The sequence below is a fragment of the Pan paniscus genome, chromosome 8 (assembly GCF_029289425.2).
Source record: "Pan paniscus chromosome 8, NHGRI_mPanPan1-v2.0_pri, whole genome shotgun sequence".
NCBI lineage: Eukaryota > Metazoa > Chordata > Mammalia > Primates > Hominidae > Pan > Pan paniscus.
The window spans coordinates 73,867,217-73,881,975 of record NC_073257.2 but is presented as its reverse complement, the minus strand read 5'-3'; the positions used below and the strand labels follow the sequence as shown (position 1 = coordinate 73,881,975).

At 33.6% G+C, this 14,759-nt stretch overlaps 1 protein-coding gene across 7 annotated transcripts in view; it reads right to left on the bottom strand.

The window, feature by feature from the left end:
• The window catches only part of CABCOCO1 (ciliary associated calcium binding coiled-coil 1), a 103,739-nt gene that overhangs the window by 87,715 nt on the left and 1,265 nt on the right, over positions 1–14,759 (bottom strand). For 3 of the 7 annotated variants that reach the window (XM_055092880.2, XM_034930633.2, XM_008955801.4), the window contains exon 2: positions 6,345–6,448. The exons of 3 other annotated variants lie outside the window; for them this stretch is intronic. In XM_055092880.2, coding sequence (XP_054948855.1) covers positions 6,345–6,448 — 104 coding nt within the window. The remainder of the gene's footprint in view (positions 1–6,344; positions 6,449–14,759) is intronic. One more of the 7 variants, XM_034930637.3, reaches the window with a different exon arrangement.

Here is a 14,759-nt window from a genome sequence, read left to right as displayed (position 1 = left end):
AAGTCCTTATTATTCTTAACATCAAAATAAGTGATATAATCAGATTAATAAATACAGCAAGATTGAACAAGTTTGGGAACAAATAAAGCTGAGGTCGAGATAGGTCTATTTCTTCAACATGCATTTCATCTACAGTGGTGTCAGGGTAGACCTGAAACCCAAAAGTGAGTTCTGATTATTCTAAGCTAATCATACTAATTTCACCCCCTTGCCATAATGCCATTTGGTATATGGCATGTCTCAATAATAATTATTGTTCTATGATGGGCCTGCTCCTAAATTATTATAAATAATTCATAACAGAGGATGCAGTTTCTTTTTTTCTGTTGAATAAAAATAAGAAAGAGTGAATAAGTGGCTTTAGTTGCGACCGCCAGTTATCTTGTAACCCTAAGAAAAATGGGTTCTAAGATTAAGCCTCATTTTTTGATGATACTATTTTGACCTTGACTCCATTAACTTTGAAGTTAATCTATCTCTGAATTTCCTGTTATGTCATATATATGTACATATATGTATATATGTGAACATTGTGTATTTTAAATTTTTAGGTCAATATGGTCAGTTTTTTATGTTGCATGTCACTACACATTTTGACACATTTTTTCAGGCATTCACCTCAACTGGCAGATATAGACATCCTGATGATGGTGGTGGTAGGATTTTACTCTATTAGCCAGGGATCTTTAATTTGCACTGGACATCATTTGGCAGGATATATTTCTCAATGTTTAATCTACAGTATCATTCACTCTTAAGTGAAAGTCAGTAAGAAAACTTCCACAATAATGAAAACTTGTGGTATTGTTATGGGATAAATAAGTAGGCCAGTGGAATCTGCAGAAAGTCCAGAAACAGACCCAATATATGAGGGAGCCTGGTATATGGCAGAGGTATTATTTCAAATCAGTAGAGGAAGTATAAATTCTTCAAAAATGGTGCTGGGAGAATTGGTTATCCAAATGGAAAATAAAATAAAATACCATCCCACATAATACATTAAAATAAAATCCAGGGTTAAAGATTTAAATGGCAATAGCAAACATTACAAATTTTAAATAAAAAAATATATTTCTGACATTTGGATAGCCCAAAGTTTCTTAAAAGTGACACCAAAAAGATACAAACCATAAAGAAAAAGACTAATAAATTGGTCCTTGTTAAACAGATGAAACACTTCTGGAGAACCAGAGACAATCTAACTACATTGAAAAGACAAGCTGCAAGGACAAAAAACAAACAAACAAACAAACAAAAAACAAAAAAAAAACACCCAAAAAACCAAACACTGCATGTTCTCACTCATAGGTGGGAATTGAACAAAGAGAACACATGGACACGGGAAGGGGAACATCACACACTGGGGCCTGTTGTGGGGTTGGGGGAGTGGGGAGGGATAGCATTAGGAGATAGACCTAACGTTAAATGATGAGTTAATGGGTGCAGCACACCAACATGGCACATGTATACATATGTAACAATCCTGCACGTTGTGCACATGTACCCTAAAACTTAAAGTATAATAAAAAAAAGAAAAAGAAAAGACAAGCTGCAGACTGGGAAAAAAAATGGTAATGAACATAACTGAAAAAGGATTAGTAAAGAAGGAGAAATAGGAAGCCTTCATACATTCTTAAGTCTTATCAGTAGGAGAGAGGTCTAAATACAGTTAATAATAGATCAGAAATATGTATTCCCACATGGGCTTTGATGTCCTCCATTGGTTAAGAATCTAAAGTAAAGAGAAATGATCAATTAAGATCTTTCCAAAACTCCAATTATCTTTTGCAATAAATTCCTAAAATTGGGACTGCTGGGTTATATTGGCCATGGTGAGATATGCTGCTAAACTTCCCTCCAGAAAGGCAGTGTCAAGTAAGTCTTTCATCAAGACCACACAGAAAGGTCCACTTCTCTATACTCCAATCTACGTTGGATTTTGTCCATAATCTTAAAATCTACTAATCTAACAAAAATTTATTATTATTATTATTATTATTATTATTTTTTGAGACAGAGTCTCACTCTTTTTGCCCAGGCTGGAGTGCAGTGGCTCCATCCAGGCTCACTGCAAGCTCTGCCTCCCGGGTTCATGCCATTCTCCTGTCTCAGCCTCCTGAATACCTGGGACTACAGGCACCTGCCACCAGGCTCGGCTAAATTTTTTTTGTGTTTTTAGTAGAGATGGGGTTTCACCGTGTTAGCCAGGATGGTCTCGATCTCCTGACCTCATGATCCGCTTGCCTCAGCCTCCCAAAGTGCTGGGTTTAAAGGCGTGAGGCACCACGCCCGGCCGAAAATTACTATCTTATATATTTCTTTGCTTATTCATTAGATTGGATTTCTTTTTAATGTCCTCTATAGGTTACTTTTTCTTTTAAGTTTATAAAAGTTTTTCACATACTTAGGGATATTAACCCTTTACATTTATGATACAAGTTTTTAAAAGCATTTTGTTATGAGCCAATTCTTAAAGCAATTTTCTTGTGATTATATGATTTTTGTAACACTAATCCTAAAGTATTTGCAATCACTCACTTTCAATTTTAAATAGCATTACTATAAATAGGGGTCATCTGCTTCAATTCAATTTTATTTTGGTGAGAAAAGGAAATTCAATTACTTTTTTTCTCATGTGCTTGCCTATTTTTGTTGATGTTCTAGAATAATTGTTTCAGTCTATTATTACCATATTGGATTTAATTTTAATTTTAAATGATCCATACTTACTGCCAGGCTTCTTACATCACAATTTCTCATTGGCAGTTTTTTGTTGTTTAAAATTCACCAATGAACTGATTTATTTTTCAGCTGGGTTATGAAGTAAATTTTTCAATAAGACCACATGAATACTGTATTTTCTGAGTTGTTCTCTATATTGCAATGTCTTGTTGCCACTATAACTGAACATCAGACAAAATTAGTATTTTATTTTGCAATCATATTCTTTTGACTTCCTACGTTTTGGTTACTTGTTGCACCACTGATTTTTGCAGACTAACCTTGCTAAGGAAAAGTCTGAGGCCTGTTATTTTCCTGTTTAGGTGACTTGCTTTAAATTTATCCCACAAAAATTTAGCAGGTTTTATTCTATTAAAATATTAAAATCAAAGTTTTATGAAGTGTAGATTATTTTTTTCTGATTCACTATGTTGAATGTATATTCTAACTTTTTCGAATAATTGCTTTAATCTACACTTCATGTAAGTTTTCTTAAATTTGTCTTCCACATTACTGACTTGATTTTCAGCAAGGTAAGTTCTACACTGGTTTTACTCTTAGCCTTAGTTTCTTGCCTTAGTTCTAAAAGCTTCTTCTTCATATATTTTACCATGTTTTTTTTTTTTTGGTCTCTTGTTTTGTGAAATTGATGCCCTCTTTAATTATTAGCTTTAATCTAACATTTTCTTCTGTTTCTAGCAGTTAGTTTTCCTTCTAATTGTACTCATCATCTGCCATCTGCACACTACGTATTTTTAATTAAATATTTGCCCTGAATATTTGCATATGTTCTTTGCTTTTTATTTTTACTTGTCAATGTTTAGTTGTGTTTGAATGACAGTAACTACTTGCCAAAAAATATTTTGGTGAAATTTCTTTGACCTTTTTCATCTTTGCTGTCCCCCACACTTCCTCCACCACTTTCCCTAATACCATTTGTCTCTTCCCTTTTAACTTGAACCACAGGGCTAAGGATTTATCATTTCCATTCTTTGCTCGGTCATTTTACTCCAAAGGAGATTATGTAGGGAGGCATCTGAAGGAAGACATTGCTATGGTTTGAATGCAAAGTTTCCAGTATTTTACTGGCAAATACGTAAACTTTTTCTCTGGGAATAACAGGAGCTGGAACAGGGGAGAGGGGAGAGATGGCTATGGCGGTAGCATGAAAGAACGTAGGGAAAGAGAAAGATGATTCACTGTGTTTTAGGAAGTTTGGTATAGTGATGATAGGTGATATACCTATCTATTTTGTCTCACCAAGAATTTGGGTAAAAATATTACATTACTCTTGCATGTTCTTGACAATGGGGTGCATTTTAATTCTTAAATATGACATGCAGAAATAAACCTCAAGGCAAGAGCTAAATAGCTCATGGAGGCCCAGTTACCGAAAGGTTATTAAAAATGTCTCAGTGTTATTTTTGTGTTTATATAGTTACTTTCATTTTAGTCCTTATTCTTTTTTTAAAAAAATTGAGATGGATCTATAAATAAAGTCAAGGTTACATTAAAATATTTATGATTGATAGCAACTAAGGGATCATGAGAAATGTACCCAGACATTTAACTGCTTAAAGTGAATTTCAGAAATATGTTTTAATGATACTTTAATGTTTCATTTGGTTGGCTGCTTTCATGGAGAGAAATTTTTAATTTTAAGAGGTAGGGAAATGTGCTGATTTCTTCTAACTTATTTAAATAGGCTTATAACTTTGTAGACTCTATGATTTTCTGTCACTTGGTGATAGGATACTTAAACTATATTTCTGTCATTTTGAAAGCATATAACCCCCATTTATAATAATGCTGTTTTAAATTGAAAGTGAGTGACTGATTGCAAATATTTCAGGATTACCATTACGAAAATCATGTAAAGAATCTCAAGAAAATTGTTTTACAAAGAAATGGCTCCTAACATAATACTGATGTTATTTATCCAAAGATGATGTCTTAAAATTTGAGGTCACTTCAGGTGATTTCTACATTAATGAGACAGTCTAAAAAGGTCAACCTGCTATTGAGCCTGGCTGTTTTTATATTGCTAACTTCTGCATCACCTTCTGTATCACTTACTGTATCCTAGGCCTTACCACCTAAAGATTAAAAATATGTTCAGAATTTAGATATTCAACAACAAAGAGAGCCAATAATTTTTAAAAAATCATCACACAAAGTATGATACACAGCACAATTTACAACGTGGGAAGAAATAATTCTGAAAAGCACTTATTTGCAACACCTTTTATTTAATATTAATTGTATTTAATATAATATCTTTTACTTGACATTTAATATAAATAAATTATGAACTGTATAAAATGTCTGCTATTCGCATTGTGCTGTTTTGCCTAGTATCAAATACCTATTGTTTTGCATTGCAATGATCAATAACATTTGGGGTTACCTGGAAATGGAAAATAACATTTTACATAAAGACATGATCAGTGGTATTGCAGATCAATTCTTACATTAAGAATCAGAATTCCTAACGAACCTTAATTTCTATAAAAATGGTAAAATCATCAGGAGATACTTGCTTAAAAATCTCTGAAATTTTAAATTCACTCGTACTTGTAGAGATGCAGATAGTAAGTGGTATGGCTGATCACAGATAATCAATTTCCAGCAGAGGTTGCCAGCGCTAGAGCTGAGCAGCTCAGGAAAAGGCCTGTCAGTGTTATTCACCTGTTCTTGATAAACCTTCCCTTCTCGGATTTTTCTTCCAGCCAGGACATCTGTCATATTCCCTTCTCAGTAGTGAGTCATCTTTATGCTATAACATTTGTAAGATTTGTCAGTGATAACCACTGACAGAGTCATTTTCTATTTGTCCGTTATGGTCCACGACACCCTGTTTGTGTCCCAAGGACTGGCCTGCAGAGACCTGACACCAAGATGCTAGTGCATGACATCATCCCCACTCTCTACACACGATGGCCAATTAGGCTTCCATTCTACGTGGGATGATTTTTTAAATGGGTGATTACTAAAAACACCTTTTAGGATATTATGTTGTTGGATGTATCTGACAAAAATTCTAAATAGATGATCTACTATAGAAATAAATGGCCTGAAGAGTGAGATGTACATATATTGGAATTACTGCCTATAAATTCCATTGTATTCACATTTTTAAGTAACATGTACACAATCAGAGTACTTAGTATAGCATTACTTCTGATGAGAATCACAGGTGGATGGCAAATACTCAAGATTTCCAAAATAATAAAATGCATTGCCCATTATAATTACAGAAAACACAACTTACTCTTCTTACAATGAGGGAGAACATCCTTTAAGTTAATGTGCATATTGACAGTTTTATGAATGAAAGAGAAAAGAAGACAGCATATGCTAGAGCCTGCTTTTATCAACAAACCTCTGCTCTTGGTAAATATTAGTAAGTTGGTTTGCGATGTATTTTCTTTATAAAGGAGACTGCTGAGTAGTGCCAAAAGTCAGTTATTTGAGAATTTTTGTGTTTTGAAGTCTAGATATTTTTCAGTGCATAATATCATAACAAATATTGTGAAAAAAGCTTATACATGTAATCACAATCATTTACAGATGCAGAACTCGAACTGTTCTTCTACATGTGATTGTAATAGTGAAGTGCTTACTCTTGAACTCCATCGATGTCCTCCGTTAACAAATCAGTGATTTGGGCAACTGAAAGAAAATCCGGAGACAGAATCTTTTCATGCTCCTGGAATTCAGTGTCTCTCTACCAAAACACAATGTGGAGTGAGTTACTTTAATTGTACGTTTCATATATTAAACCCAATAGTAACAAAGTTGGCTCTTCTTATAGTCTAGTTGCTGTCAGGAAAAACATTTAAAAACAACAATCTTCGAGATGGTATCTTTTCTTTTCCATATTATGCAATGGTACCTTTCACCTGAAAAGTCAAATGGCTAGTCAATCCGTCTTTGGGGCATATGTACAACTGGGTGATGGTTTTCAATTCAACAAATATTTATTATCTGCACATTCCTCATTGAATCTGGGGCTTATGAGGAGGCAAATACAAACAAGAAAGATGTGCTAACCTCAAGAAGCTTAACATCTAGTGAGAGGAGCAAGCCTAGGTTGATATTAAAAGAAGAAAAGAACACAAGTAAGCCATAATACATGCGGCATTCAGTCTAAAAGAAAGGACAAGTATAGGCACAAGACAAGGAAACCCTATAGACAGGAGTTCCAGGAATAGGCTTTGGAAGGTTAGGTGTGGCCAATGCCCCAAGTGAATGAACCAGCAACACCAAGGTTATGAAGATAGGATAATTAGGAAGGAGTTCTGTAAATATCAGCAGTTCACAATGTTACCTAGGTTACATGAGGGTGACTAGTTGGACTTAGGTGGAAGTGAGCATTGGAAAGGTATGGTGGGCAATCTTAAATTTAATGATTCAACAAATATGTACTGAGTGTTCACAAGGTAGAGCAAGGCATCATAAATATTTTAGACCCTGGCTGGTTGAAGAATGGTAGTCTGAGAAGTTTGTTTCTAGTAATGCAGACAGCACTCAGAACCATGAAGTTTCTGGGCAGGTAAATGACAAGACAAAACTGTGCTTTAAGGAAGGGTAATCTACTGGAGGGTGAAGGAAAGACAGGAGCAGAGGAAGAGTTAAACAAAGAGGCCATTTAAACAGTGCAGGGATGAAGCGTTGGGCTGCTCCGGTCTCTTTGGCAGTGTGGATGAAAAGAAAGTGGTGAATGTAGTCATGTTATGGGGGCCTAAAAGAGGGGAGAAAGAATGGAGATTCTGAGTTTCTGAAATAGGTGAGTTGGAGGAAATGGTGGTGATACTAATAATACATATGCCACCTTTGTGTGAGTTAGACAAAGATATCCTCTTTGGGTGGAGGAAGTGCTAAAAATATTTCCCTAATGCTGACACAGCTCTGTGTCCAAGTGTACTGCCTGTGAATAGAGTCTAGTTTTAGCCCCCACTCACCCCTCAGCCAAGTGCTCTTGCTCAGAGCACAACCTGCATAACTGTACATGTCAAACCTTTTTTTTTTTTTTTTTTCAGCCTGTCACCCAGGCTGAAGTGCAGTGGCTGATCTCGGCTCACTGCAAGCTCCGCCTCCCAGGTTCACACCATTCTCCTGTCTCAGCCTCTCAAGTAGCTGGGACTACAGGGGCCTGCCACCATGTCAGGCTAAATTTTTGTATTTTTAGTAGAGACGTGGTTTCACTGTGTTTGTCAGGATGATCTCGACCTCCTGACCTCGTGACCTGCCCGCCTCAGCCTCCCAAAGTGATGGGATTACAGGCGTGGGCCACGGTGCCCAGCCAACCCTTTTTATACTGATAGAAATAGAGTGTTGGAAGATGATGCTAGTTTTTAAAGAGCAAGATGTTGAGTTGATTTCAGTGGCTGAGTTTAAGGTGGAATACTAATAGTGAGAAAGAAATGTTTAGAGTTTAGTTAGAAATGCTGGAGTCACAAAGGTCAAGTTTACAGACGTTGGTTTAGGAGTCAACTGCAACTGTGACAATGGGTAAGACTGCTCAAAGCCAGGGCATGAAGAGAAGAGCTGTGAAGGGGAGATGGAAGAGGAGACTGGGAAATAGAGGCAAGACAGCAGCAGCTACACAAAAATAAAAAATTATGAGACTTTGGGGGGAAAGAGGGCAAATGTTTTTCAGTGCAACAAATAGTTATTGAGACTTCCATGCGATTGAGTTCCAAAAGATAAGGGCAGCAAAAAAAACTGCCTTGCGGTAGTTTACCAGATAACATACCAAATTCTTTTTCTTTTTCAAAAGTGGAAAAATCTCAAACCTACCACTTATTGGTAATGGTAATTGGCTTAATGTTTGTAATTTAATATTAGGTTATTGTGCTACATTTTTATCTTTGAAAATCTAATTTAGAAATAAAATATGCTACATTATTAGCCACTTTTTTTGTAAGCTACGGTGGGCCAATTAATCTAAACTAGTTCATATAATTAGATTATAAACTCATTAAGAAAAAAGTATTTTAGTATGCTGCATCTAGTAGGTACTCAGATATTTACAAATTGAATTAAATGCACCCGGTTTTTGTTTAAGATACTGTTTTGATCTATAATATATGGTTATATATTTGTTTAAATGATTTTCATTATATATATTTTTATGAGTGGTAAAGTATAATTATTCCTATAGTGTCAATCCCATTAGATTGTAAATTCCTCAGGGACAGTCATTCAATCTTTTATTTCTTTTTAGAATTCCGCAGTTCTTGATATGTCAACATATGTTGCTAACTGACTGTCTAAATTCATCTTCATCATCTGATGACATTGTTAGATAGTGGAGCATGATGAAAAGCAGGACTTAGAGGAACTCCAGATCTCATGATAGTTTGGCTACTGATTAATTTTATGACTTAAGGCAAGTCATTTGAACCTAAATTTGAATTCATATTAAATATCATTTTTATGTGTTTTAATACACACAAGATTACTGTCATATTAATAATGAATAAAGATATACATGAAAAGTGAATTATACAGACATTCAGATCAATTTATCTGATTTGAAAAATCTCTGGGTAGGGGAAAAGTAGGTCACACAAGAACTATATGAAAGAGAATCCAATAATCTTAACCTTTTGGACAGTACTAATTCTAGCTAAGATGCCTAATATTAGAGCCTCATTCTTTTACTAAAATTTGCAGGCTTAATATAATCATCTTTTAGGGGAATTTGCCTCTGGGTTTTTTCTTCTGTTTTAAATTATATTCCTGGACCTATTTTAAACCAGACTGCTTTTTTTGTTTGTTTATACAGTGCCTTGCATGAGAAGGCTATCAGATGGCTAAAAATGTTTAATCTTTCAACACATACATTCTGCTTTGTAAAAATTAAAGATATAATAGAAAATTCATAAATAAGCTAAAATATGTGCATATGTAATTGTGGCTTGCTCTGTAAAATTACATCTCCAACTAGGAAAATATGTAAGCTAAATGGCACTGTTAATTCATTTTACTCCACCACCTGGTGGATTTTAAGAGTTATTCCAAGAGCAATAAAACTGTAAGCCTGATATTATCTGCCAGATAACGTTTTTCTCTAATTTTTTTTCCCTCTCTAATGTCAACTAAACTTTTCACATTTGTATATATTTTTTCTTTCTAGAATGTAAACTTTTAGGGACATCTTTGTATCCATCACTGGTAGTGCTTTATATAAAAAAGATTTTTAATAAGTATTCACCAAAAGAAAGATAACAGATTTCACCAAAGTTTACTAAAGAGAAGTTTCCTAGTCACAGAGGACATAGACTGGTCTGCAAATTCTAGACTTGGAAGGTGTTTTTTTTTTTTTTCCCAAGCCTTAAAATAAATGAACCAAGGAGCAGGAGCAGTGCTGTGCTAAGCCATATTGGAGCTGAAACAAAAGGAAAAATCAGTAATACAGATCTGGTCTTTACTGAAAATGTTAATCCATCAGGGATTTTTGGGGGCATTAGGTTTGATTTTTCTAAAGTATTGCATTAAAATAGAAATTATCTTGATTACTGAGTTTTTTGGCACTTCCTTCAATTCTGTGCCCAAGGAGAGTGCCTCGTTCACCTTACCATAGTCTTGCTATGAAGCTAAAAAGCCAGTATTTTAAAAAACAATAAAAAAAGTGAAAGAAAAATAAGTAAAAGCAAGAGGTAATTCCTTAGAATAGTTAATAAAATAGGCAAATATTTGGCAAATGTGACTGAAACATAAAGAAAACAAATTTGTGTCACATTCAGGGGCAATACATTAGAAAATTTTAAGAAAATGGGTGATTTCCTGGGAAAATGTAAGTTCTCAAAATTGATCACAGTTAGACGAGAACATTGATTTGATCAAAGATGAACTAAACCGGAAGTCTGCTTTCTAAAAAGTCACCATGCCCAGATGGTTTTACACTTGTAGTTTTACTTATTAATCATATAACACATAAATTCTATGTTAGTCTAATATTTACAGACTATAGAGAGTTCATTTTTAAGAGGCCAGCATAGTCTACACACAAAACCCTGAACTAACAAAAAAGGAAATTATAAACCAAAATCAAAAATCAATGCAGATGTAAAAATTATAATTAAAATACCTCTTAGAAAATTAAATTTTAAAATGTACTAAAACAATTACAAGCTATACCTATGACCAAATATGATTAATTTTAGAGATCCAAGGTTGGATCATCATTAGCAGGTCTAATATAATTTTTATGTCAAATTAAATGGTACAAATTATATGATTATTTAAATATATAATAAACAGGCACTTACTAAGATTCAGCAGCAAAACTCCCAGTAAAATATGAAAAGAAAAAAATGCTAAACACGAAAAAGACTATTTGCCAAAATCATATTGCAAGCATCATACTGAATAGTGAAATCCTAAGTCATTCTTATGAAAACAAGGAACTACAAAAAGGTTATGGATGGCAACATTATTGTAATTCAACACACTATAGAGGTTCTAACTAATACAATAAGAAAACTAAATATGTAACTTAAATAGCAGAAATGAGGAAATTTGAAAATCCTTATTTGAGGATTACAAGGTTGCATACCTAAGAAAGCGGACATTGTACTAACAAAAAAGTTATTACTAATAAAAAATTTGGCAAGATGGTTCTATATAACATAAATATATAAAAGCCAGTTTTTTCCTATATAAGAAGCTAATTAGAAACAGAAATGGTAAAAACTTGATTGAATTATACTGGGTTATAAATATAATGAGAAAGGTATAGTATCTATATAAATTATAAAACTATAAAAATTTCAAGAACGAGACTTGATAAAAGAGATTTATTAAAAACTTTCAAATTCAAAGAACTAAGTCCTTCCTACATTATAAATGTAATGTAATGACAGTCTCAAACCCTAATGAGATTATTCTGGAAATTTACAAAATAACTTTTTAGTTCCTATGGAAGAAGACATACTTGTCAAAAAAAAAAATAGAGCGAACTTTCCAAAATAGATTTTGAAGATGAATGTAAAACGACATGATATTGACACAGTAATGGACAAACTAGTGTGTGGAAAAGCATAAAGAATCCAAAGATTTATTTTGTATAGATAAATATGTGTATATGTATGCATATATAAAATTTTTAAAATAAAAATGTATATAATAAACATATAATTTATAATTATATTTATATATAATATGTAAAATGTTTATATAACATATAATTATATTTATATAATATATGAAATTTATATAATATATGAAATTTATATATAAATATAATTATATTTATATATAATATATAAATTTATATATAATATATAATTATATTTATATATAATATATGAAATTTATATATAATATATAATATACACACATAGTTTTGGATTTGCTATTCTCTTCTGCTGCCTATTTTGTCCATTCATGTATACGTATAATGGGATAGCAACAGTCAGTCTGTTCTCAATGGGAAGAGACAAAATAGTTCATTTAGTAAATGAAGCTGACATAATCAGTAATTCACTTCTAGAAGGAAATAAAATTAGATCCTCATTTCAAATATAAAAAAATTCTAGACTTGCTAAAGACCAAACTATAGTAAAATAAAACTTTAAATATTAGAAAAATTTTGAAGATTATTTGTGCCATCTAGGGAGGAAGACAGAAGGGAGAGGAGGAGCAGGACTTCTTAAATGAGACAGTAAACCCAAAGAACGACAGTAAGAATGACAAGCCTAAGTGTTTGTCAATATCTCCATGCTACAGCCAGAATTTGCTACAAGTTGTAAGTGTCTGATAAATACAGCTACCATGTACTCACATTTTGAGGTCCATTAGTACTGTTTTCTCAACAATATTTTAAGTGACTTTTTTGGCATTGTCCCCATAGCCTGCATAGCTTGATCTGTACTATGTGATTACAGTGTGTTCACTTACATTGAATTATTCATAATTTCAAGAAATACTTCTTGAACGACACTGATGTTGCAGGAAACTGACAATTTTGCTGCTCAATTGAGCCGTGAGTTTTCTCTGTAACAATGGAGTGGGGTCTGTGTTTTCTAAAGTCTTTAAGGACGAACCAGTGTAGAGAGAGTTGTCTATGGCCTGCTCCAGGACATGTTGATGATCTCCTAGACAGGTTACATCATCTTACCCCTCAAAATTATGTAAGCATCCTGTCCTGATAAAGCCGTGAATGCATTGAGTAATTGTCACCTATTGGGTGATGTGGTAACACTTTAAGAGACATTACTCAGAAGAAGCAATTGGGAAATAATCATTTGTGTTTTCTTTTAGGTCTCTGATGTAAGTTGAAGTTATTCCTTGTAAGTGTACTACTTATGATTCAATTCCCTAGAGATTTTTGAAGATATTAAGAAAGTCACTATATGAAAAAATTATTGATACAAAATCGATCACTGAATTCCAAGTACACATTTATAAACTTCTTTCACTTACAGGTCTATGCATAACAAATATTTATTTTCAGATTTTTGTCATTTTTTCTGTTATGCATTCATACAGATATCTGCCAAAAGTTTAGTTTTACCATGTAAAGGGAGGCATTTCCTCCAATATTACTAAAGAACTCGGGATGTTGAATTCAGAAGGTTGGCAAGCAGGACTTATTCAATGTCACAGAAAAAATAATTTCTCTAGATCTGCATCTCATATCTGCTTGTTCACAGTAACTCATAGAGTAATTCATAGAGTAGATAACTACCTTTCCTGGCATGCCTCAGACCATCCATGATTTTAATTAGTCATCATAATTTATTGAGTGCCTACCTCGTGATTGGGACAATTACTTCTATTCTAGGTATTGGCCACAAACAACAAATGGGAAACATCAGACTACTGAAAGTTTATGATTTATTTCTGACAGACTTGGAAAGAAAGGAAATAATTCAGAACTGCTTGGCTCAGTTGACTACATGGGCTACTGGCTAAGTCATTTTGGATACAGAATTTATTAGAAATGACACCATAAGCGATTAGCTGTTGGGGGATCAACACTGTAAAGAATTTGATCTGAGAAGAACCTTTCGGTATTTACCTAAAAAGTGGTGGCCTTGGGAACAGACCACAAGAGAGAATCTTGCCATTTTTCTATCTAACATATGACACCCCCAATCAGCACAAATGGGTGGCAGGCAGGACTTGTTTTAATGAATGACACAGCTCTATGCATCAACTATATTCCCCATGAACTACAGAAACTCTGCTTTCATTAAAACGGAAAATGGAGTTTCCACCAAGCAGCGAATTAGCCTGTTATCTTAGTAAATGAGCACTGCTAATTGAGTCCCTGTTACAACTTGATTTCTTCTGTTTGTTACTAAGTGATTGAGCACATCCTGAATTGCATGTCATGAGAATACCTGGCCCTCCAAGAAGTTGACAAATGTGCAAGCTGACAATCCTAAGAGGGTAGATAATCATCTAAGATCTATAACTAGCTCATTCATCTGACTCAACCATTATAAAATGATTTCTTTTTTCCTGAAGCATAGCACTTCTTTACATCTTTTTAAAAATTTTGTATTTTTTTAAAGTCCAGATTCATTAAAACCCCCAAATGATCAGTCTTTTTGGAAAGGACATGATCTACGTGGGTGAGCATATGTATGTGTACACTGATAATTGTGCATTGTCTTAAGCTTGGTATATATTTAAATAACACAATTTAATTGGAAAATTTCCTGTGCTACTTTTGAAATTGTATTACTTACATTAGAGATCACAAGGGAATAATAGGCTTAGTACCAGTTTATCACATTAAAATGTACTTTTAATGTCTGCTAATTTCAAAAGGCTCATATGAGAGTCCGCATGCCTTAGTGGTCTGCATTTTGTATTGGTAGGAATCTCGACTGGGAACAGCTTACATATCTCTGAGCAAGACATGGAATTATTGGCTCCTTGTGTTTCCTCATTTATAAAATTGCAGCTAACACTTATCTTCTGCACAAAGAATGTCGTTTAGACCAACGAATAAGGAAGTCAAGCAAAGCAATGTTAATTAAGACATGATTTTTCACCTTGAGAGCCTTAACAAAACG